We start from the raw sequence: 26,700 nt of genomic DNA, 5'->3' as shown, positions 1-26,700 counted from the left end.
AATCTTCACACCCCGTGCCATCAGGATCATCCCCATCACCACCAGCTTTCCTCAGTTGTGTAGATAGGAGCAATCCTTACAGCACACGCTTTGCTCCCACAACCTCCCTGTCGAAACCTAAGGTAACTTGCTGTTCCCCTTTCTCCGCAATCCCCACTCCCTAGCATCGTTCCGAAAGCTAGTAAAGCAAAGCTAGTAAAGCAAAGTGCTGTACATCTTATTTGTGTAACTGTCGATGAAGCAGCGCTTCTGCCTATGTTTCCGACCTTATTTTCATAGTCTCTACTACCTTCTTATTTGAGCCCCTTTCTTTTATTCCATGCCTTCAGTTTATTTATCATGTATAAAAATGCAATAAATGAAGCCAGTGAAAGGGAATACAAATGTGTAAAAAATGGCTAAGTGGGAATGGCTAGAGGAGAAATGTAAGGATGTAGAAGCATATATTACTAGGGATAAGTTAGATGCTGCCTACAGGAAAATTAAAGAGACCTCTGTAGAAAAGACAACCACCTATATGAATATCAAGAGCTCAGATGGAAAACCAGTCCTAAGCAAAGAAGTGAAAGCAGAAAGGTGGAAGGAGTATATAGAGGTTATACACAAAGGAGATGCACTTGAGGGCAATAATGTGGAAATGAAAGAGGACGTAGAAGAAAATGAAAGGGAATATGATACTGCATGAAGAATTCGACAAAACACAGAAAGACTCAATTCGAAACAAGGCCTTGGGAGTAGAGAACATTCCATTAGAGCAACTGATACCCTTGGGAGACCCAGCCATGAGAAATCTCTTCCATCTGGTGAGACAGGTGAAATACCCTCAGACTTCAAGAGGAATGCAATAATCTCAGTTCCAAAGAAAGCAGGTGCTGACAAGTGTGAAAATTACCAAAGTGTCAATTTATTAAGTCTCAGCTGCAAAATACTAACATGAATCGTTTACGGAAGAATGGAAAAACTGGTAGAAGCTGACCTCGGGGAAGATCAGTTTGGATTCCAGAGAAATGTAGGGATATGCAAGGCAGTACTGACCCTACAACTTCTCTTATAATGTAGGTTAAGGAAAGGGAAACCTTCATTTATAGCATTTGTAGATAAAGCTGTTGACGATGTTGATTGGAATGCTGTCTTTCAAATACTAAAGGTGGCAAGGGTAAAATACAGGGAGCGAAAGGTATTCCCAATTTATACAGAAACCGAATGGCAGTTATAAGAGTCAAGGGGCATGAAAGGGAAGCAGTGGTTGAGAAGGGAGTGAGACAGAATTGTAGCCTATCCCTGATGTTATTCCATCTGTATATTGAGCAACCAGTAAATAAAACAAAAGAAAATTTTGGAGTAGGAATTAAAGTCCAATGAGAAGAAATGAAACCTTTGAGGTGACATTGGCATTCTGTCAGAGACAGCAAAGGAATTGGAAGAGCAGCTGAATGGAATGGACAGTGTCTTGAAAGGAGGATGTAAGATAGACGTCAACAAAAGCAAAACAAGGATAATGGAATGTTGTCGCATTAAATCAGGTGATACTGTGGAAATTAGATTAGAAAATGAGACACTTAAAGTAGTAAATGAGTTTTACTGTTTGGGAAGCAAAGTAACAGATGATGGTCGAACTAGGGAAGATATAAAATGTAGACTGGCAATGCCAAGAAAAGTATTTCTGAAGAAGAGAAATTAGTTAACACTAAGTATTCATTTAATTGTCAGGAAGCCCTTTCTGAAATTATTTGTGTAGAGTGTAGCCCTGTATGGATGTGAAATGTGCACATAAACAGTTTAGACAAAAAGAGAATAGAAGTTTTTGAAGTGTGGTGCTAGAGAAAAATGCTAAGATTAGATGAGTATATCATGTAACTAATGAGAAGGTACTGAATAGGATTGGGGAGAAGAGAAATTTATGGTAAGACCTAACTAAAAGAAGGGATTGGTTGGTTGAACACATTTTGAGGCATCAAGGGATTGCCAGTTTAGTACTGGAGGGAAGTGTAGAAGGTAAAAATTGTAGAGGGAAACCAAGGAATTCGTACAGTAAGCAGAATCATAGGGATGTAGGTTGCAGTAGTTACTAGAAGATGAAGAGGCTTGCATAGGATAGAGTAGCCTTGAGAACTGCATCAACCAGTCTTTGGACTGAAGAATACAACAACAACAAGATGACATGAGACCAGTGTACATAAGCTTCTGACCCTTATCAGTTCCTCTTTTCATTTGACATATAAAGACAAGCACAATATATTTTCTGACAGAACAAATTTGAAAATATCAGTTAATTGCTAATTATTAACTCTTAAGCTCTCTGTTAGTTATACTCATATTATTTTACTTCTCGGTAAAAATGTAATCTTTTTCATTGATACTGTAAAGTCATGTTTAAGGTAACCACCTCACCTTCCTCACTCATTATTCCCTGAAGTGTGAATTATAGTAAATTGGATCTGTTGTCCCAATAAATTTGGTGATTTGTCTGGGTTTTTCTTTTACTTCACGCTGTTATGAGGATCTTGAGGAAGAGTACTCATTCTGTATGAGGCAGCAGTTCATTTTTCTTAAATTTATTTTGTGGTTGCCACATGCTCTGCTTCAGAAATAGTGTACTGGAAAGTACAAGCTGCTTACTTGTTACGGTGTCTGTTTGTAACTTAACATTGTATATCAGGCATCAAAGTTTAATCACTGGCAGATTTTATATGGTCCTGTTGTACAGAGATTGGTAAATTGTTGAACTGGTTCCAGATTCATGAGTATTTGTTGACGATAAATGCTATATCACTGTGCACAGAACCTCATGCGTATTTTTATATGCGTTATACTCCTTTAGGTATTTTCTGGTTTTTAAATTTACACATGTGACTCTTCTGCAGTCTGCAGTAAGCACTTTAATAATAATCAGTGGTGCATTTAGTAAATAATCGTGGTTTATCATATGTTTGATAGTATTGCTGACATAATCAAATTTTTGATTGCTGCTGTCTGTCATTACATTGTGGGCAATTGAAGCATCTTTTGGGACACTGAATATGATCATGCAGCCAATTATATATATTTATGGCTATCTAATGGTTTTCTACCTCACTTCATTTCCAGTTTTATCACACAAATTTACTAGACACAGCCTGAAAATCTATTACAACATTTATGTGTCTTGTGTTGAGAAGGACATAATGTGTTTCGTTATGAAAAAAAAAAGAAAGAAAAAGAAACATTTGGGTGCCAGTACACAACAAAGTGAAAATCATTAATGTTATAAGCAGGCAACAGTATGCGGTAAATATACATTCTCTGTTGAGAAACAATTATGAAATCTGTAAGTGAAAGATGTTATTAGCTATATTTGCTGTCATTTGTTCATAATTTTATAAAGAGACTCCTGAGCTACACCACCTTTTTCCACCCCTCCTTCAAGTTTTGTATCTATGCCACCCTACTTAGTGAATGTATTCAGTTTCTTTTGTATGAAATCTAGGCGCTAAGAAACAAATTTGCTCACACAAAATAGGTTTAATCAAAGCTATTTGGCCAATTCTATTTCTTTAGAATTTTTATTACCAAAAAAAAAAGTCACCTATAATTTCTTTGTTCAGTATTTGTGGATAACAGTACAGAAAGCACATACAAAGCTTTTATTCAACAAAGTTTTTCTTTATTCCAGTTATATAAGTACACAATTTTCCAGTCAAGTTTTAATTTTAATTTACACTTTTATATCCCTCCTCCCCAACTTACATTAAGCAGATAAGAAATTGATATTTTTTTTCAAGGCTCATAGAATTAAATTGATATTCCCTGATCCTTAAAGACTGCAAGCTATGTAGTTGCACTGTGGTTATGAATTTTTAAATGATCATATAAATGAAAGAAATTGTACCATTTTCAGTGGATACAATGGCTAGAAAAGGCCAATAAAACTACTGACTGTTTCTAAAACTTTTAGAAACAATTGCTCATTTTTAAATTAAATTGTGTAAAATAAAGGAAGAGGAACTTCAAGAAGAAAACAAAAGTAACTGAAAAATAGTCAAAATTTTGTGCCAACAGAAATGCAGTATGCACTGAAGGATATAAGTAAAATATGGACATAATGAATAATTGCATCACAATGTAAAAATGGCATGATAGCCACTAATGCTGTATAGCAGAGAATGCAGTGAATTCCTCAGAGAATAGAGCAAACATAAAAAAGATTAGTAAAGGACAGAAATGCGGTGTGAAATATAGGCAGGAAAGATGTTTATGTGCACATTTCCTGGTTTACATATTCTTCATTTTCTTTTTTGTGTTCTCTCATCCCTTTATTTGTACTGATCTTTTTTTCCCTCTTAGTTATATCTCTTTTTATCCCTCTCTGTGCTCATCTCTAAGTATGTGACTGCATTCTCTTCACATTTTGTCACAGACTTATTTTTCATTTGACATTTCATCCATACAATTGTTCCTCATCACAACTTGTGACCAGTGTATTTGTTTATGCTGATAGTATTTGCACTGATTCATGCTTACATTAATACATTTCAGATGTAATATAGTTTTCTTCTCACTTCAATCAAAAACCGTAAAAGAAATCAAAACAGCTGTTTAAAAGGCAATTTTGAATGCTCAGGATGGCCTATTGGTCTAATAATGTTTTTGTTATAATGAGGACAAATCCTTAATTATCAGTATCATATGTGATGATCCCATTTATTTATTTATATTTATTTTTGCTTAAATTTGTAGAATGCATTGCATGACAGTATTAGAGATATCACATCAGCATTTAGCAGCATTTGTCATGTCACCATCAAAGGTTTCCTGTCGAAATGTCTCTATGTCAGCTTGACTATCTGCATGTACAGCTTTCATCTTTTCTGGCTGTTATTAAAAAAGAAATAAAAAAGAATTATTAAGTGTATTTGTATATTACTTAATGAATTGCATGAATAAATGGAATAGAGCAGGTTGCTTTTAATTATTGCAATGAATTTGAAGTTCATTATTAAATAGTTAATGACATTAAATGACAAAATTTATTTTCAAAATGTAAAATTTTTGTGCATCAGATATTTCTTGTAAACATATACTCTTTTAGGAAGTATGCTAATGAGCAATGTATTTCATAATGGAATTGAAACACATAAAATATTAAATAGATAATTGAAACTAATAATTGAAATACCTTAGGATGCATAAGAACTAACGGTAGTTCTGCAACAAGTTCACCTCCAAGAGCACCAAGATAAAGTTTCACTTTCACGGAATATGACACCACTATTCCAAATGCATCTCGATGATCTGGAGAGGCAAGTCTGTCAATGAAATGGCATGTATTTAAACTCCGAACAGTTTGCTGATGGTGAGAAAGGTATAAATTTCTAAGCTATACTAATCATTGAGCATGAGGAAAAAATCATTATTAATTCTGTGACTATGACAGCAGACAGTAAGTTGCTGATTTTGAACAACAAAATTTTAAAATTGCCATTTTGAACTACAAGCAGTAAACATATTCACAACTATGACAGAATTAAAATATGATTACAAACTCTTTACAAACAAATTACTACTTTGGCACAACTAGAAACTAAACAGAAATTTTATTGTGACATGTATCATTAATTTGTGTTATTTAATCTCAAGATGAGAGGTCACTAAAATTAGTTTTGGTCTACATTTTTGGATTTCATGATGAAACAATGTCTTGCTGACACTCTTTGGCATAGTGCCTGACTTTGACACCAACTGAAATAATCCAAAAGAGCCTCAGTAATGCATAGAGGTTTTACCTAAAAATGCCAGTCGAGCATTGGTTCCCAGAATTCCATAGACCATTACCCCTGAGTGCAGTTAGACATTAGCTATTACCTGGCTCTTGGTTCCATCCCCCCTGCCATCTGTTGCCCTTCCCCCACATTATCACCAATGTAAGCACCTAACTGAACTTCCGAATGACAGACTTTTCTTGGAAAACTTTTATTTTTAAAATCATAAAAAATGAATAATATTTTGTGTGTGTGTGTGTGTAAACTTTTATTTTTAAAATGATAAAAGATGAATAATATTTTGTGTGTGTGTGTGTGTGTGTGTGTGTGTGTGTGTGTGTGTGTGTGTGTGTGTGTGTTAGAATGAATGAAGAAGGAATTTGTGGTGCATCACAAGTGCTACCCGCAATTCCTTCTCAGATAATAAAGCTAACTTCCACAGTGAGGGTAGACACTTGTTACAAAACATACTTCCCTCTTCTCCATTGTGGCACTTGCTTGACCTGCACACTGCAAACTCATGTAAAATCAATGAAGTTAAAATGTATACACTATATGTTATACCAGAGCCAAGGTAGCACCTGAGGGCTGCCAACCCATATTACACCACAGAGGACGAGGTTGTCTATGCCCAAGGCGTACCAAAAGTACCATGGTAAACACTGGCTATTTACATACAAGATAACGGAAACAGACATTCTGAGCACTACTTCCTGCAGGGGGAGCAAGAGCCACAGCCTGTGGGAAGTATCAATCTTCTGAACTTACATCAATAAAAGTTGTGTTTGTGAAAAATTGCGAATTGTCAGTCGCAACACTATACATACTGTTTGTAAATCACTTGGTTGCTGCACTACTTACTTCTGAACTGACAGAAGTTGCAAGACTTCAGGCTGTTAATGTTTTGCATCTAACTGTTCTAATAATAATAATAATAATAATAATAATGCTGTGTACAGCACTATGGTAGCCCTTATGTAGTTACTGCTGTGTCTTGCTGTCAGTTAATTCATTTACTTTTTTCGAAGTGAGTAATGAAGCAATTTATGAACTACTGCAGGTACTGTCAACAACCTGGAGAAGACATTTTCTTGAGATTTTAGCATTTATTCTGTATATATCTCACTTCATCATCAGCGATGGATGGGACAAAACACAACATATGTATGTAGTCAATGAACTATGTCAGTAATCTGTAACCTCCACTGCATTAATGCTACAAATTGAGAAAAAGTAATTATTCTAACTTATATAATCAATATTACAGTTTTACAGAATTGTGCTAATAGTAATGATCTTCTGAAAATAATTTAGTTTTGTGACTGAAATAGAATTGAATCATTTACTTTTTATCCCTCAGAAAATTTCAATTTATCCCTGAGGGGATAATCACCCTCAGGTTGGGAACCACTGCAATAGTGTGTTATTGATATCAAGGATAACATAAGCACTATTTATGATGTTCAACACCACCATTTCTGGGATTTTTGACACTTATTTCATTTCCATTTCCATCCACATTGAAGGTCACTACATATGTTAGTTGAGTTATCGATCCAAAATCCAGTCATGGAAAATAATTGACAATGAGAATTTAGCTGGGAAGGGTAGGAGATGTGATACAAAAGTGGGCATCAGAATGTGTGCAAATATCATAGATTGGATTAAAAATCTCTCCACGGTGCCCCATGAAATGAGAGAATGTGACATTACTCTATGAAAGGGATAAGCTCAGAGATCACTTTTGTAATATTCAAAAATAATATTAATTGAATATTATGAAAAACACAGTGTAATAATTGTGTGCTTGTGACTTACTGAGTAAATATTATACTGTATATGTAAATATTGTATTTTTTATTCCTAGCTGCTTGTAGGATTTCTTTCTTTCATTTAATACAACCATCTCTAACAATGTTTTGCATATATACCCAGCTGCTCACTGTTCAGACTCTGCACTTTACTGGAAGCACTTCCACAATAGCCTGAGAGAGTTGGTTCATAGACAAGAAGCTGACTGAGGATGTATCATCTCCAAAAGACCAGGCCTAAAATATCAGTGTAGTGTTCAACTTAATGTTTAGATTCTTGCCTGATTCATGTTTTTAATCTTGTAATATTTGGAAAATAGTGAAGCACAAAACACTTTAATCATTCTTACCTGCATTCCTACTTAATAGTTTAACATACACAGTAAACACTATTCACAATGTAAAATTGACATTTACTATGCCATAGTCTATATTTTACAAAATCATCACTGATACAATGATGTCTTGAACTTACAGAGTTGTTGATGCTAATGTAACATCTTCGTGTTTGAGAGTACCATCCAGAGCAACACCTCGTCTTCCTCTATTAGACTCTAATGTAGGTATTAGGTAGATTACTTTCTGGAGACTGGATCCAGGATTTACAGGACAACCTTCTCTGGAAAAAAGAAGAATATATACAATATCAACTGGGAGAAAACTATGAAGAACTTTAATTTAGAAGATGTTTCTGAATTGTGTTGTACTTAAGTGCACAAGACCAATATCATTGACCTTATATTCCAAGAGAAGTGTAGTATAAGCTCCTAGTATTGTAAGGAACAAAATCTACAACAATCGTAGCTCACAAAGCTCTGTTTTAGGTCCTATACTCTTTCTGATTTTTATAAAGTATTTAGACTTAGTCAAATTCTAATGTAAATATACATAAATTCACAGACAACACCATTGTACTGACCAAAGGAAGATCTATTGAAGACATTGAAAAGTTTTTTTCTATTTAAGACATTATACTAAATAAACAAATACATTTGCACACAACACTTGCATGTGGTGCTGAATACCTATCCTCTGGAGCCAACTGTAACTATTCAGCAAAACCATGGATAACAAACAAGTCATAAAATTCCTTGGAATAAGGGTGCTACATATCTAAGAAAACAAGTTTCTGTAATGTCTTCATCTAATCATAGTGCATCATAATTTTTTGTTCCTATTATAATTTAATCATCTAATCATACCATGGCACATCGCCATCTGTACTGACAGAAAAAAATTGCAGCACCAAGAAGGAGTTCTGTGACATGGCAGGCATGTTTCAACATCTGAAAGATGACATCTATTCAAATTTCATGCTAGTCACACAATAATGGTGCTAGTAGTGCCAATATGAGGATGTACATTAAGTTTGCATTAAATACATGCTGTAAAGCTCTTGAGCATTAGTTACCTTTGAGATTGGACATGGTGAGTTGAAGTTAGTCAAGAATGCCTTTAAGGTGACAAAGACGCAATTATCAACATAACTATGTGATCAAAAGTATCCGGTCACCCCAAAAACATATGTGTTTCACATTAGGTGCATTGTGCTGTCACCTGCCACCAGGTACTCCATATCAGTGAACTCAGTAGTCATTAAACATTGTGAGAGAGCAGAGTGGGGCGCTCTGCGGAACTCACAGACTTCTAAGGTGGTCAGGTGACTGGGTGTCCGTTGTGTCATACGTCTGTATGCAAGATTTCCACACCCATAAACATCCCTAGGTCCACTGTTTCCGATGTGATAGTGAAGTGGAAACATGAAGGGACTCGTACAGTATAAAAGTGTACAGGCTGACCTCATCTGTTGACTGACAGAGACCACTGACAGTTGAAGAGGGTTGCAATGTGTGATAGGCAGACATCCATCCAGACCATCACACAGGAATTCCAAACTGCATCAGGATCCATTGTAAGTACTGTGGAAGTTAGGTGGAAAGTGAGAAAACTTGGATTTCATGGTGGAGTGGCTGATTATAAGCCACACATCACACCGGTAAATGTCAAACGACACCTCGCTTGGTGTAAGGAGCATAAACATTGGACAACTGAACAGTGGAAAAATGTTGTGCGGAGTGACAAATCATGATACAAAATATGGTGATCTGATGTCAGAGTGTGGGTATGGCGAATGCCCTATGAACATCGTCTGCCAGTGTGTGTAGTGCCAACAATAAAATTCGGAGGCGGTGGTGTTATGGTGTGGTCGTGTTTTTCATGGAGGAGGCTTGTGCCCCTTGTTGTTTTGCATGTCACTATCACATCACAGGCCTACACTGATGTTTTAAGCACCTTCTTACTTTCCACTGTTGATGAGCTATTTGGGGATGGTGATTGCATCTTTCAGCACAATCATAATGCACGGCTTTTGGCAGAGTGGTTCATGACAATAACATCCTTGTAATGGACTGGCCTGCACACTGTCCTGACCTGAAACCTATAGAACACCTGTGCAATGCCGACTTCATGCCAGGCCTCACCAACCGACATCGATACCTCTCCTCAGTGCAGCAGTCCGTGAAGAATGGGCTGCCATTCCTCAAGAAACCTTCCAGCACCTGATTGAACATATGCGTGCGACAGTGGAAGCTGACATCAATGCTAAGGGTGGGCCAACACCATATTGAATTGCAGCATTACGATGGAGGGTGCCGCAAACTTGTAAGTCATTTTCAGCCAGGTGTTCGGATACTTTTGATCACATAGTGTGTAACTGAGTTTGACTGAGGTCATGAAATAGGGCAACAAGAAGTTGGATGCTCCTTCTACGATAATACAGAAAGACTTGGCTGAAATATACCACTGTACATGACTGCTAGTGGTGGTGGCCACGAGAATGTATGATCACAAGACGAAGATAAGGCTCCGGGTGGTCACGTGGCAGTACCGAGAGGGAAGACCACTGTCTTTAGCATATGGCTCTAGCACATTGTACTGCATCTGCAACAGCAATTTGAGCAGCAATCGGTACCACAGTGAGACAACAAACTGTTACAATTGGTTACTTCAAGGACAGCTCCGAGCTAGATGCCCTGTAGCGTGCATTCCACTGACCCCAAACCACCACCGTTTGTGATTTCAGTGGTGTCAAGCGAGAGCTCATTAGAGGGCAGGGTGAAGGTCTGTTGTGTTTTCTGATGAAAGTTGGTTTAGCCTTGGCACCGGTGAGGGTCATGTGTTGGTTAGCAGGCGGCCAGTTGAGGGCCTGCAACTAACCTGTCTGCATGCTATACACACTGGCCTTACACCTAGAGTTATGGTCTGGGGTGCAATTTTGAAAGACAGGAGGAACAGTCTTCAGTTATCCCATGCACCCTAACTGCAAATTTGTGCATCAGTATGGTGATTCAACCTGCTTTGCTGCCATTCATGAACAGCATTCCAGAGGACATTTTCCAATAGGATAACGCTCACCCTCTTACCATGGTTGTAACCCAGCATGCTCTACAAAGTGTCAATGTGTTGCCTTGGCCTGCTTGATTGCCAGATCTGTATCCAATTGGGGACATCATTGGATGGCAACTCCAGTGTCATCCACAAATAGCAGTGAATGACGTCTGTATTGACACACCAAGTGCAATTGGCATGGAACTCCATCCCACAAACTGACATCCAGCACCTGTACAACACAATGCATGCACATTTGCTTGCACACTTACATTAATATGTCATTTTGCAGTGCTAATCACTTAAATAAGTTACTTAGACAAATTCCTGTAATTTCATTACTCCACATTAATTATTTTTTAGTGTTGTGATTCTTTTCTGTCAGTGTACGTTTGTTATCATATGATCTTGCATAATCCACAATATCACTATGCTGACTTGTCCTATATCATCCTGTACCACTTTTACTACAATGATTTATGAATGAATACATAAAAATTACAGTTACAAGTTATTGTAATTTGCTTACTGTGATTCAACACTTGCAACAGCAGAACGGTATTGGCCATTTTGGAAAAGTACAACATCAACACCTTGTTGAACCATTGCTTTAATTTTCTTAACAACTTTGTTGCTGTTATTTCGAATACAAATATTGACACCAATTTTTTCTCCATGGTGGTAAACCTGCAATCAGAACCAAGATAGGCAAAACTAATACAATGTAACAAAAATATAGATTCATTTCTCATTAATTTGGGTTATCACATCAATTAGTCATGGAAGCTGACTATATTAGTTGATTAACTGAAGTGTGTAAAATGCTTTAGAATACTGCACACGAGCATTAACTAGCTAGACAAAATCAAGTAACAGCTTGGACCTCTTAATTTCTAATGAAATTTTTCAGTGCAGTTATTATCAGTTTGTAAGAAATATCTCATTGAATTCTATAAACATTTGTGTCTGTAAAAGTCTTTTGTTGTAAAAATAGTTCTTGACATTGACACAAATTTCATATAACTTAGACTAACAGATAATATCGGTGTCAGGAGAATTTGTGTACTCAATTGTTTATGCTGTGTTGTTTCCCATACTTAGTAAGGCATAGGGCCAGACTTTGGACTTCGAGTGGGAGGCAAAGACAGGTGCTTGATACTTGTAAGGAAGAGGAAGCAGCAATTTCAAGCACGGTGCTGGCCCATTGTGCCAGTTGCTCCTGCGGTGGGCCAGAGTTGCCAAGAGCTTGTCCAGCTCACTTTCCTATGCACGCACCACTCCAGCCCTATTTGGAAGGTTCCAGACACTGCTGTCATGCCTGTTAAAGTGAAACACTGTGCCGGCCCCAGCAGTCAGTAGTTTTTACTCCAATGCTAATGGTGGAGAAAACAATTAAAAATTCAAATATTTTGTTTCAAATGATGTGGCTTGAAAACTGATAAGATTTTATTTTTATTTTCCTTATGCTGTGTTATTACAGTCACAACATAATATCATTGTAATTTTAAATTTCAATGAGAAAACCACCGCAGAACTTAAAAATTGTTTCATTGTCCTCTTTTGTTTTCATCAACTAATTAAAAAGAAACATAAAGCAATAAACACAGATAGCACTCTATGGTATTGATAAAAGCATTTTCACTTGCACGTTCAAAAAATCTAAAACATAGCAACGGCACTAGATTATCATTTCCAACATAATTTGTGAATGATTTCAGCCGGATATTACTGGGTTTAAAAGAAGTTTCGCATGTGCCAAACATTTCTGCATACATTCCAATGAAAAATGATTTCCTTACAGCTGTTCTTTATTTTTATTTTGATATTCATCTCATGTCTGTACAATCAATTTCAAGGCAATTTTGTCTCATCTTCAGGCAGTTGTTAGGTGTGTTTCATGAATCGCATGCCATAAGTACTGTAACTGTTCAGTTCTGCCTTCAACTCCTCTAACCTGAGTCTTGTTTTTGTATAATTTGTAGACAGTCCTTTGCTCTTCACTGAAGCTGACTTCTACCAGTCTTTCCATTCTCCAGTAATAATTTGTGTTAGTATTTTCCAACTACGGCTTATTAAACTTATGGTTCAGTAATATTAACACTTTTTGGCATCTTCCTTCTTTGAAATTTGAATTATTGCATTCTTCTGGATGTGTGAGGGTATTTTGCCTATCTAATATGTCCTGCATACCAGATGGAATAGCTCTGTCAAGGATGGTTCTCCCAGTTCTGCCAAAGATCTCAGTAATTCTAAGGGAATGTTGTCTAATCATGGTGACTTGTTTTAACTTTATGCTATGTCAAGTTATTTGTGCAGTATTATAGATTCCATCTGATCTTCAACTACTTCCTCTTCACTTTCCATAATATTGTTTCCAATTTGTTCCTTTTGTACAGCAACTCTGTATATTCCTTCCATCTTTCTGTCTTCCCTTCTTTGCTTAGTACTTGCTTTCCATATCAGTTCTTACAACTGTAATATTACTGATTATTCTGAGGTTGTTTTATACCTTAAGTCAAATTATATTATTTATGAAACTGGGATGTATAGGTATTAAACAATCACAAATGTATGGATAATATAATTCCTACAAATAAAAAATAGGTAATGGAACCCGTATTCTATAAAATACAGAGGCATGATGCGGTTAGTAAACATATTGACCTGAGCACTGTAAGACACGATACGTATAACGTCCTTGTGGCTGTGGCACGTGCAAGAGAGGGCGAATAAATTTTGCACAGCTTGGCAGAGGCTGCGAGATGATCGCCATTACCTCAGCTAATGACGCAGCCACTTGTGCAGCTTATACAGCCTCGTGGAAAGCTGCAGATGCACACAGGTCGCAGCGCTGCAATGTGTGAAGGCTCGATACTTTTCCGTAGGCCTCGCACTGCATTATGGTGTAATTAAACATAGTGTTTCCTTATACATATGAAAGGGCCCACATGCCGTGTTAGACTGCACTTGCCAAGTATGAACGAGATTGGACCACGTGGATGGCAAGTGATGGGGAAAGAGTGGCACTAGCTCAGTTTGTCACACAGATTATGATGTAATAATGTCTTTACATGTATCTACAAATACCATTGTATGTGCCTATTGGTACTAATGGGTATGGACTGCTATGGTATGTGGTGTAATCGAGTCTAACCAATACCTTATATGTACCTACTGATATCACTGAGTGTCAGTAACTACAGTAGAAAAATCAAACTTTATGTAAGTTAATTTTCAAGTATGAGTAATTTAAATTTGATTTTTTACATTCATTTGTTATGGATTAAATAATTTTGACAAATAGCAACTTGAAAATGAAAATATATCAAACTTACATCACAAATTACAATAATATTTTCTTTAACTTCTGTTAGATAAAATTTATACAAAATTAAATCAGGGAGTTTGTTTAAAGCTATATTGACTCTTAAGTGATTGTACCTTTTTTAAAAAATGCAAGAAAGTTCACCAAAGACTATTACCAATTGCTGGTGACATGTGGTGGTCTCTGAAATTTTTTTTTAAGTAGTTTGTTTGCTAATAATATGAATGTTATCACTCTCTGTTTTGATTATAGTGATTAATGTACAATAAATTGTACTGTAATAATTATTGTAAAGGAAAGCATTGTTTGGACAATATTTTGCCATGCTCATCTTAAGTGGCAGTTTCAGTTGGTAGTTGTTAGCAGGCAGCTGGTTTTTTTATTTTTCTGTGTATATAAAATATACTGTCATTTAGAAGATTATTTTGAGGGCAAAATTCATAACAGAAAACTCAAAAGAAAATTGTGTTAAGATGATTTAATTGATGCTATCTGCATGGTTCACTTTGGTTTATAAAGAAAATTACAGCCACTTCATAATGCAAGATCTGAGTCAACATTCATTACCCTTGAAGAAGACAATGAGATGATCATATAATGAGATAAGTATTGTTTTAGGAAATTAGTAATGTGAATGTGTCTCTATACGATCCATATTGAAATGACACAAATCTGAATATTGAGCCTCAGATAGCAATGACAGAAAGTGTCGTGCACATATGATCAGCCTATCACGTGTGAACGACATGGCAAAGAGTGAAGCCAATGTACATTTTTTTCACTGTGAAAGGCTTTGTTATCCTTAAAATATGAAAGTGGTTGTAGGTGGAGCACCACACAGACAAGACCTGGCAGACTGAACATGTATAAGTCAAGAAATCCCATACATAAATATGAAACTAAACAGAGGCTTTCAAAATATGGTAACCATCAACACTTCTATTAGCAGAGATAACAGGCAGACATACACAGCAAATTTTTGCACCTGAACATTAGAAACAAATGGTAAAAATGATTACTGAATTATTGACAATAAGAGAAAGTGTGTAAAAACTCATGAGAACTTGGCTGGAAAACCATTTGGACACAAGGAAGTATAACAATAGACTCATAAAAATTAAATGCTTCAATAAGTAATTCAACAACCAACAAACTCACCATCCTCAATTCACCATGAAGGAGAGAGGGAAAAGTTGACTATTTATTGAGCAGAAGTGGAAGTTGAGTGTAAAGTGTGATTGAATTGACAGGAACACGGATGACTTGGATTGAGATTTGATGATTTACACTTCATGATTTTGCATGATATATTAAATTGTAAGACATTTCCAGGGGCAGATGTGGATTCTGACCACAATCTATTGGTTATGAACTGCAGATTAAAACTGAAGAAACTGCAAAAAGGTGGGAATTTAAAGAGATGGGACCTGGATAAACTGAAAGAACCAGAGGTTGTACAGAGTTTCAGGGAGAGCATAAGGGAACAATTGACAGGAATGGGGGAAAGAAATACAGTACAAGAAGAATGGGTAGCTTTGAGGAATGAAATAGTGAAGGCAGCAGTAGGTAAAAAGACGACGGCTAGTAGAAATCCTTGGGTAACAGAAGAGATACTGAATTTAATTGATGAAAGGAGAAAATACAAAAATGCAGTAAGTGAAGCAGGCAAAAAGGAATACAAACGTCTCAAAAACGAGATCGGCAGGAAGTGCAAAATGGCTAAGCAGGGATGGCTAGAGGACAAATGTAAGGATGTAGAGGCTTATATCATGAAGGGTAAGATAGATACTGCCTACAGGAAAATTAAAGAGACCTTTGGAGAAAAGAGAACCACTTGCATGAATATCAAGAGCTCAGATGTAAACCCAGTTCTAAGCAAAGAAGGGAAAGCAGAAAGGTGGAAGGAGTATATAGAGGGTCTATACAGGGGCAATGTTCTTGAGGACAATATTATGGAAGCGGAAGAGGAGGTAGATGAAGATGAAATGGGAGATATAATACTCTGAGAAGAGTTTGACAGAGCACTGAAAGACCTAAGTCGAAACAAGGACCTGGGAGTGTACAACATTCCATTAGAACTATTGACAGCCTTGGGAGAGCCATTCCTGACAAAACTCTATCATCTGGTGAGCAAAATGTATGAGACAGGCGAAATTCCCCCAGACTTCAAGAAGAATATAATAATTCCAATCCCAAAGAAAGCAGGTGTTGACAGATGTGAAAATTACCGAACTATCAGTTTAATAAGTCACAGCTGCAAAATACTAACGTGAATGCTGTACAGACAAATGGAAAAACTGGTAGAAGCTGACCTCAGGGAAGATCAGTTTGGATTCCGTAGAAATGTTGGAACATGTGAGGCAATACTGACCCTACTACTTATCTTAGAAGAAAGATTTAAGGAAAGGCAAACCTACATTTCTAGCATTTGTAGACTTAGAGAAAGCTTTTGACAATATTGACTGGAATACTCTCTTTCAAATTCTAAAGGTGGCAGGGGTAAAATACAGGGAGCGAAAGGCTATTTACAATTTGTACAGAAACCAGATGGCAGTTATAAGAATCGAGGGACATGAAAGGGAAGCAGTGGTTGGGAAGGGAGTGAGACAGTGTTGTAGCCTCTCCCCGATGCTATTTAATCTGTATATTGAGCAAGCAGTAAAGGAAACAAAAGAAAAATTCAGAGTAGGTATTAAAAAACCATGGAGAAGAAATAAAAACTTTGAGGTTCGCCGATGACATTGTAATTCTGTCAGAGACAGCAAAGGACTTGGAAGAGCAGTTGAATGGAATGGACAGTGTCTTGAAAGGAGGGTATAAGATGAACATCAACAAAAGCAAAACAAGGGTAATTGAATGTAGTCGAATTAAGTCGGGTGACGCTGAGGGAATTAGATTAGGAAATGAGACACTTAAAGTAGTAAAGGAGTTTTGCTATTTGGGGAGCAAAATAACTGATGATGGTCAAAGTAGAGAGGATATAAAATGTAGACTGGCAATGGCAAGGAAAGCGTTTCTGAAGAAGATAAATTTGTTAACATCGAGCATAGATTTAAGTGTCAGGAAGTCGTTTCTGAAAGTATTTGTATGGAGTGTAGCCATGTATGGAAGTGAAACATGGACGATAAATAGTTTGGACAAGAAGAGAATAGAAGCTTTGGAAATGTGGTGCTACAGAAGAATGCTGAAGATTAGATGGGTAGATCACGTAACTAATGAGGAAGTACTGAATAGAATTGGGGAGAAGAGGAGTTTGTGGCACAACTTGACTAGAAGAAGGGATCGGTTGGTAGGACCTGTTCTGAGGCATCAAGGGATCACAAATTTAGTACTGGAGGGCAGCGTGGAGGGTAAAAATCATAGAGGGAGACCAAGAGATGAATACACTAAGAAGATTGAGAAGGATGTAGGCTGCAGTAGGTACTGGGAGATGAAGAAGCTTGCACAGGATAGAGTAGCATGGAGAGCTGCATCAAACCAGTCTCAGGACTGAAGACCACAACAACAACAACAACAACATGGATTATTTTAATGTATACTGAACGATGAAATAGAAAATCAATTTAACTTTGCAAATGTGTGGATAAGAGCACAATGATGCACCTGACTTTATATGTTGGTGATTCTGAAGCAGCTTTCTCAGTTTTTGGTGTTACAGTTGTGTAAGGTTTAAATTCAGAGTGTTTGAATTACCAGTAGAAGTGTCAATGTTAAATTAATTTTCCTGGTGATCATCTTTAATTATCCTGCAGAGTCACAAATACATATGGAGTAGTCATAACAATCTATTTTAGATTATGTGCAGTTGCTTGCTATAAGTATAAAAATATATTTGTTACTTTATTGGTCTACAAAGTTACAAAGTATAAATCTGAAATCAAACAATTAAAAAGCCAGACCAGAATATCAACAATATTATGAAAAATACAGATTGCTACTCACCATAAAGATGACACTTTGAGTTTCCGACAGGCACAATGAAAGGTAAAGCCCTCTTCTGAAAGGAAAACACACAAGCATTCACACAAGCAAGTGCACCACACACACACACACATGTGACCACTATTTCTGGCCACTCAAGGCAGAATGCAATGTGTCACACAACAGAAATAGCAGTCCACCATGTGGCAGGGTTAGAGGAGGGATAACAAAGTATGGGAGGGGGGGGGGGGGGGTGAGGGGGAGAAGTCAGCACTGCCTGGCAGAGTGTGCAGGGAGTAGATGGTGGCAGGAGAAAGCTACCAGGTGCAGTGTCAGGAGGATGTGAGTGTGAGCGAGGAGAGGTGATAGGACAGAGGGGATGGAAACTATTGGGTGCAGGATGTGGAGACAGTAGTTTACTGTAGGTTGAGGCTGGGATAATTTTGGGAATGGAGAATGTGTTGTAAGGATAACTCCAGTCTGCACAGTTCAGGAAAGCTGCTGGTGGAGAGAGGGTCCAAATAGCTTGGATTGTGAAGCAGCCATTGAAATCAAGCATGTTATTTTCACCTGCATATTTTGCACAGGGTTATCCACTTTGCTTTTATCCACTTTGCCGTTAGTCACAGTTTGGTGATGGCCATTCATTCTGGTGGGCAGCTGGTTGGTAGTCATACCAATGCAAAAAGCTATGGAATGATTGCAACAGAGCCGGTATATGAGATGGGCATTTTCACAGATGGCCTGGGCTCTGATGTGATAGGATAAGACTGTGACAGGAATGGAATAGGAACTGTTGCTTGGATGGACTTGGCAGATCTGTTGCATTTGGGTATTTCACAGGAATATGATCTCTGTGCCAAGGGGTTGGGTTTGGGAGTGACACAGGGATGATCTAGGATGTTGTGGAGCTTGGTGTAGGATGCCCCTCATTTCAGGGCTTAATAATAGATAATGAAAGCCCTCAAGTCCCAGAAGTCCAGTATAACCTCCAATCCCTGCTTAAAGCCTTAGGCTCTTCCCAGAACTTCTCCCCTGAATGCCTTTCCCTGCTCATCCCCATGATATTACATACTACATGCTCCACAAAAATTCACAAACCCAACAATTTTGAACATCCCACTGGAACTGGTCATTGTGCTACCACAGAAAGAAGTTTGGCCCTCACTGAAAAACACCTCCAAACAATTTCCTGAAGTCTAGCCTCCCATGACTGTGATACCAATCATTTCCTCCACCAACTCTCCACCATTCCCACCCCTTTACCTCCTGGATTCCTACTCATCACTGTTGATGCCACTTCACTATTCACCAACATCCCTCATGTCCAAGGCCTTTCTGCTATTGAACACTCCCTCTTGCAGACTCCAAACACACTATCTCATTCTTCATACCACACAATTACTTCTCCTTTGAAGAAAAAGTATGCAAACACATCCATGGCACAGACATGGGCACCCACATGGCATCCTCTAGTGCTACCCTGTTTATTGGCCATTTAGAGGGAACCTTCATAGCCTCCCCAGACCCCACGTCTGATCAGGATCATTTAAAATACCTTCATGATCTGGACTCAGGACCCAGACACCCTATCCTCAGTCCTTCACAAGCTCAATACCTTCTCTCCCATCCACTTCACCTGGTCCTCCTCAAGCCAAAGAGCCACCTTCTGGGACATTGACTTCTTCCTCTCTGATGGCTCCATCCACAGTGCTGTCCACGTTAAATCCACCAACAGTCCCTGAATTTCAAAAGCTGCCACTGCTTTAACACCAAAAAAATCCCTTTCATACTGCCTGACCAACCAGTGACAAGCAATCCCATGCCAAAAACGCTGAAGGTTTCACAGACAGGCATTATCCTCAGACATAGTCCACAAACTGATTTCCCATGCCATATCACCACACACCCCCATTCCTCTCACTACACCCAAGAATCATCTAGAAAGGAGTGCCACCTTTGTCACCCAATACGAACTGAACCACATCCTCCATTAGAGCTTTGATTACCCATCATCATGTCCTGAAATGAGGGACACCCTACCCGATACCCTACCCACTTCTCTTATTGTGGTGTTTTATCACCAGTCCAAAGTTCTAAAACAGTATAGTCCATGCCTATGCCACTCCCAATCTCAGCCCCCTGCCACAGGCATCATATACTTGTAGGAGACCCAGGTGCAAGACCTGCCCAATCCACCCAGCCAACACTTCCTATTCCAGTCCTGTCACAGACTTATCGTATCCCATCAGAGACCAGGCCATCTGTGAAAGTAGCCATGTCATATACCACCTCTGCTGCAATTGTTGCACAGATTTTTATATTGGTATGACTACTAACCAGCTGTCCACCAGGATGAAAATGGCCACTGCCAAACTTTGGCCAAGAGAAAAGTGGATCACCCTGTCCAAAACATGCAGCTGAACATCATAACATGCTTCATTTCAGTGGCTGCTTCACAATCCAAGCTATTTGGACACTCTCCCCACAACCAGCTTTTCTGAACTGTGCAGATTGGAGTTATCCTTACAACACATTCTCCATTCCCAAAATTATCCCAGTCTCAATATATTGTAGCCTACTGTTCCCAGACCCTGCACCCAACAGTTTCCATTCCCTGTGCTCTATCACCTTCTCCCAATTCATGTCCCCTCACCCTCATTGTGCACTGTTCTCTGCCAAAGCACCCATTGGTATTTTCCCCTTCTCTGCTCCTCTCCGTTTCCACTCCCTGATTCCCTCCCCCCACCCACCCACACAGCCTCTTGACGCTGCACCTCGCAGCTAAGCCCTGCCAACTTCTAGTCCCAGCATGCTCTGCCAGGCAGTGCTGACTTCTCTCCCCCCACCCGTACCCTGTTATCGTGCCTCCTTCCCCGCCCCGCTGTGTATTGCTGTTTCTGTTTTGTGAACAGTGCATTCTGCCTGGAGTGGCCAGAAATAGTGGTCACGTGTGTATGAAGTGTGCTTGCTTGTGTAACAGTGTGTGTGTTTTCCTTTCTGAAGAAGTCTTTGGCCAAAAGCTGAATGTGTAACAGTCTTTCGTTGTCCCTATCCGGAACTCTTTGTATCATGTTTAAAGTGACCAGCAATCTATCCTTTTCATAATAGAGTATAAATATGGAGCCTTTTCATGTTTCTCTGTCTTCCAAGTGTGAGAATTTCATTTTTCGTGTTCTTGATTACTTGTGTTAATAGCATCAATTGTGTTGAATTCTATTTTCTGAACTGAAGGGGAATATTTTTAAAAAGGATATTTTCATATGAGACTACTTTATTGTCAGTGATGCACTGGAATACTGAATCATTTAGAATTGGCAGAAGCTGGTGTTTTGGTTGGTGTGTCAAGTAGTTCTACTCACTGCTTTGGTCATCAAACATCAAGTTATCCATTACAAGATCAGTGGGAAAAATGAATGACAATAGACCAGCAGTAAGACAAACATTACACCTCACAAAAGCAGTCAGTTCAAATGGCAGCAAAAATAACAAGAGAAATCAAACACAAGCACAGCTAATAACCCATGCAAGAGCTGCAGAATTGTAAGCCAGTATGAAGTTGTCTACAATTAATTAAAGTGTCAGTACAAGAAATGAATAATTTATTTCAACAAGTAAATAAGAAAAAGTATAATTACTGTTTCAAGACTCTAGGAAGAAAAACCAAATTTTAAAAATCCTGTATCCCATCAGCAGGCTACATACAGCAATTAAATCATAGAAAGAAACTGCCAAACATTTTTTTGGTGGTACCAGGTAGCATGCAACTCCAACCTAAATGATACAGACTGTCAAGTTCAGCAGACTGTCAAGTTCATCACCAAGTACGTGTAAAAGAAATAAAGTAGGCAGAAATACTGGATTGCAGACAGTCATCATGGCTAGAACTATGAGTGAATGTGTATAGGTAAATTGCTAGTAGAGGAAAACGGGTAAAGACAACATGCTGACTTAGTTGCAAGTTGACATCTGCTGTATTAAATGTAAGCTATTAGAAATGGAACATTTTTGTAATATTAATATACTCAGTGTTATATTTATATCTGAACAAGCACTGACAAAAATTAACTGTATTTTCCCCTCAAGGAAATATTGTAGCAGACATCACATGTAGAAGACACACCAAGTGTAATTTTGTAAGATAGTGGGAGTGCAATTTTCAAAAACTGAGGTATCAGCATGCTATGAGAGTGGGGAGTTGAGTTGTGTAGGACTTGTGTACTAAGACGTAATAATTGTTAGCTTGTTCTGTAATGTATTTACTGAACAATTTAGTAGCTAAAAAACTTAAAATTTCAAAACCAGAGTTCATTATTATAGTGTAACATAGTGATACTGAGATGGACATGTAACAGGGGGCAGTCTCTTGCTGGAGGACAGTGCACTCTTGGGCATGGTGGGATGTTCTGTGTCGCATATGGTGTGTGTGTCCTGTGGCATGGTGTAACCATTAAAAGCCATCATCACATCCTGATCACTTCACTTGGTATTCATCACTCACCATGTTGTTCACTCAAACTTTCAGACTTCTCTAAGGACAATGATCCCCGGAACCTTGGTACATTTGTGGATGCTATTTCGATTCACTGTGACCATGTTATTGACAACTCACTATAAACTGGTGTATGGACTGCCACTTCAGTTGCATATCCGTACTAAAACTACATATTTTGTCATGAGTATTCATTACTGTAATGATTTTCATGTGTTTAAAATAAATTCCTCCTCCAGAGTGATTTTTTGCTGGTGATGAGATGTGTCAGACTTTACATTTTAATTAACAAATAATGTAATGGATGCTGTTGTTATAGGAACAACAGTTAGGGAAATTACAGGAACAAATGAACTACAACAGAATAAACAGTTTTTCTAGCGTTCCCATCATTCAAGGAAGCCAAAGAGGATTGGGAAGCTTACATCAAAGTAAAGGACATTGTCAACCGAAAAGCCTTCTTTTGTTATGGTTTAAAATAGATGTGTTTCATTTGCTACATAGTCTGGCCTCAGTAGCAGACCCAGGTGCATTGCCATTTGTGGAAACGTGCGATAGAATCTATTGTTCATGACACAATGGTGCAACATGCACCAGACAAGAAGGTGTGACACATGGATTCAAAGTTATGTGAGCCTTCTCTAGATTTCATTGCCCAATCATTTGAGCTTGCCCAATAAGCTAATGTACAAATAGAACTTCAAAGAGTAACAGTTCTGGAGCAGAGAGCTTCTAATGTATCACAGTCGTTCGGCACATCAGATAGGAGCTCAGACTCACAACAAGTGTGCCCCAAGCATGTTGGGTCATGGCTACAGAATCAATCATGGACTCCATGTCAGAACCGCTAGCATCATGAACAGTCAATAAACCAAGTTGCACAGCAGTTGTTTTCTTGTCCATAGTGCTTTATTAGGTACTGTAGTGTAACTGTAGTGTACTGTAGTGTAACAATCCCTAAAAAATCTTAAATCTGTGGGCTGGGATGAAATTCCAACAAATATCATAAAGACAGGAAGTGACAGCATTGCACCTCAACTCTGTAAAATAATAAACCAATCATTTGATGAGGGCTGCTTTCCAGACAGACTGAAATATGCTGAATTCTGTCCAATCTACAAAAAGGGAAAACAAGATGATTTAGTAAATTTCCACCCAGTGTCTATACTCCCAGTTTTCTCTAAAATAGTTGAATAAATAGTATGTAATCAATTAGAAAAGTACAATAAGGAAGGTAATATTATTCTCAATAACCAATATGGGTTTAGGAAGGGACAAAACACTTTGCAAGCTGTAAATGAACTAATCTTTAAAGTAAGTAAATGCCTTGACAACAAACAAAGTGTATCTGGTATTTTTTGTGACCTCTCAAAGGCGTTTGGTACAGTAAACCATAAGCTACTGCTCCAAAAATTGGGTACCTATGGCTTCCATGGAAAATCTATAAGATGGTTTTCATCTTATCTCAAAAATAGATACCAAAGGGTGGTGATACATCAAAAGGGAGAGAAAACTTGCTCTATCTGGAAAGAAATTCAAGCAGGCATGCCCCAGGGTTCGATATTAGGACCACTTCTGTTCTTATATTACATAAATGACATGCCTAGCAAAGTAAATACAGATACAATACTTTACACAGATGACTCAACTGCTGTAGTCTGCTGCAAAAACACTGATGAATTAGTAAGGACCACAAAGCAAACTCTACAAGAACTTGAACAATGGATAAAAGATAATGCTATGAAATTAAATCTTGAAAAAACCCAAATCATACACTTCAGGACCAAACAAACTACTGAATGTATATCACAAATAGAATATTCAGGTAAAAAACTGACCACAGTTGATTCTATAAAATTTCTTGGGATAACTTTAAATAAAAACTTGCAATGGACCGACCATGTGGACAGTTTACTGAAGAGATTAAATAGTTTAGTTTATGCAATGAGGGTACTACATTCATGCAAACCACTATTCAAAAGCTTGGACTTCATGACAATCCCTTCCATCTTCATATATGAAATACTTCTCTTTGAACAGAAAAACTCGCATTTGTTTGAAGGAAATACATTCACACATGCCTATGAAGCTAGACATAAATTGAAATACATGCTACCTTGTCACCGACTCACAGTATATGAAAATACTCCATATTACATGGCTCTGAAGATCAGAAATAAGATAAGGTCAATATTTGGGGAATCCACATTGGAGACCATTGGCACATACCTAAAAAGCAAATGTTATTATAGTCTAGAAGAATTTCTAAATGAATAAAAAGCAATGTTATAGTTTAGAAGAATTTATAAAGAGGAATAGGGAGTAAAGATACAAGTACAAGTGGTATACTTTCGAAGCCATATAGATACAAAGTATACATGTTCACTGTATATTCATGTTTATATATAGAATTATAGTTTGAATGGCAGTTTGTATCCCGTTCACTACATCCATACTTCATATAGGTGAGTGAAGGCTACGGTAATGATTGGATGAGTTATGAAAAGATTTAAAATATAATGTTGTATTTTTATTATAATAAACAATGTGTGTATTACGTATTTCCTGTAGTATATAAAATACTGTAACAACTTAGGTTAAAGACTGACGAGTCACCAATGTTCTCAATCAAATGATTGTACAAAAACATGTTATATGACAAAAAGTATCTTATCTTATCTTATCTTACCTGAAGTAATGTTTTACAAAAACATTTTTCAAACCAATGAATGATGAGCTTCATTATAAAAAGTTTATTTTCATAATGAATTACATAACCTCCTGTTTGGATGTATGTTTTATGCATGCACATGTATTATGAAATGGATGGACACAACTTTTCTGCAAACTGGATTTATGATAAACATTGTACCATGTTCATAGTACCTGCTGGAGAGGCAATTTATCCCATGCCATCGGGTCCTGCCTTGGAGGTATGATATGAGTCATGGAAGAAGAGTGGTGGCCTTGACCATGCCTATGACATCATGGGGACAAGAGGAAACTTGTTATACACTCCTTTGGAACCTCTTAAATAAGACAGACTGTTTTTGGGCTTGGTCCTTATCAATGTGATTATGATGTTTCGAATATTGAAGCAATTTTTATAGTTAATGGTCAATCTAAACAATAGTACAATATCTGAAAAGGATAGATTGCTACTCACCGTGTAGAGGAGTTGTTGAATCACAGACAGGCACAACAAAAACACTGCTAAACATGTGAGCTTTCAACTAAAGACCTTCTTCTAAAGTACACACACACACACACACACACACACACACACACACACACACACACACATACACACACATGATTACTGTCTAATACTGTCTCTGCCCACTGAGACAGTGGTCATGTGTGAGTTGTGCTTGTGTGAATGTGTGTGCTGTCTACTTTAGAAGAAGGCCTTTTGGCTGAAATCTCTTCATGTTTAGCAATCTTTTTGTTATGACTGTCTGCAGCTCAACATCTCCTCTATATTACAATAAGAAATCTCTCCTTTTCACAATATTGTCATTATTCCATCCTAGATTTTCCATTGTTAGAATACAATATACAATACATTGTTTATGGGAAGCTTCATATTTATTTCAAGAAATGGATGTTGGGTTTGTAGTCTTAACTTCCTACAGTAACTGCCACACTTTGACAAACATAGTTCAATTGGAAAAGGTGGGCAAGTGTGCTGAAAGAATGAAATGAGCAAGATTGGATACCAGAAAGTCTTAGCTCCTGATCAGACTTTACTTTTTCACCTAATATCACAGTAAAGAACAGGCAGAACTTTGCATGTGATGACTGTGACAGGATTCAGAACAAATGCAACTGGGAGTAAACAAAGTTATGAAGATTGAGAAAAGTATACAGAAAATTGAAATTTTAAAGAGGCTTGGTAAATTTTGAGCAATCAGATTTGCAGAGTTGATATTATTGTCAATAGTAACAAAGATCAATAGCCAAAATCATGCTGCAGTGCAAAATCAATTGCTAGCCCTGCAAATCAAGAGAAGTTGGGTAGTTGAT

General features: G+C 37.7%; 1 protein-coding gene across 1 annotated transcript in view; it reads right to left on the bottom strand.

Moving 5' to 3' along the window:
- Positions 1 to 3,621: 3,621 nt before the first annotated feature.
- Positions 3,622 to 26,700, bottom strand: part of LOC126479107 (arrestin homolog) — a 95,288-nt gene continuing 72,209 nt past the window's right edge. The window contains exons 5-8 of the mRNA XM_050103755.1: positions 11,466 to 11,623; positions 8,025 to 8,168; positions 5,156 to 5,285; positions 3,622 to 4,851 (exon numbers count right to left, since the gene is read on the bottom strand). Coding sequence (XP_049959712.1) covers positions 4,750 to 4,851; positions 5,156 to 5,285; positions 8,025 to 8,168; positions 11,466 to 11,623 — 534 coding nt within the window. The 3' untranslated portion in view covers positions 3,622 to 4,749. The remainder of the gene's footprint in view (positions 4,852 to 5,155; positions 5,286 to 8,024; positions 8,169 to 11,465; positions 11,624 to 26,700) is intronic.

This window comes from Schistocerca serialis, chromosome 1 (genome assembly GCF_023864345.2).
Source record: "Schistocerca serialis cubense isolate TAMUIC-IGC-003099 chromosome 1, iqSchSeri2.2, whole genome shotgun sequence".
Classification (NCBI taxonomy): Eukaryota; Metazoa; Arthropoda; class Insecta; order Orthoptera; family Acrididae; genus Schistocerca; species Schistocerca serialis.
Note: the sequence above shows the minus strand (reverse complement) of the source record. Positions and strands in the feature narration are given on the sequence as shown.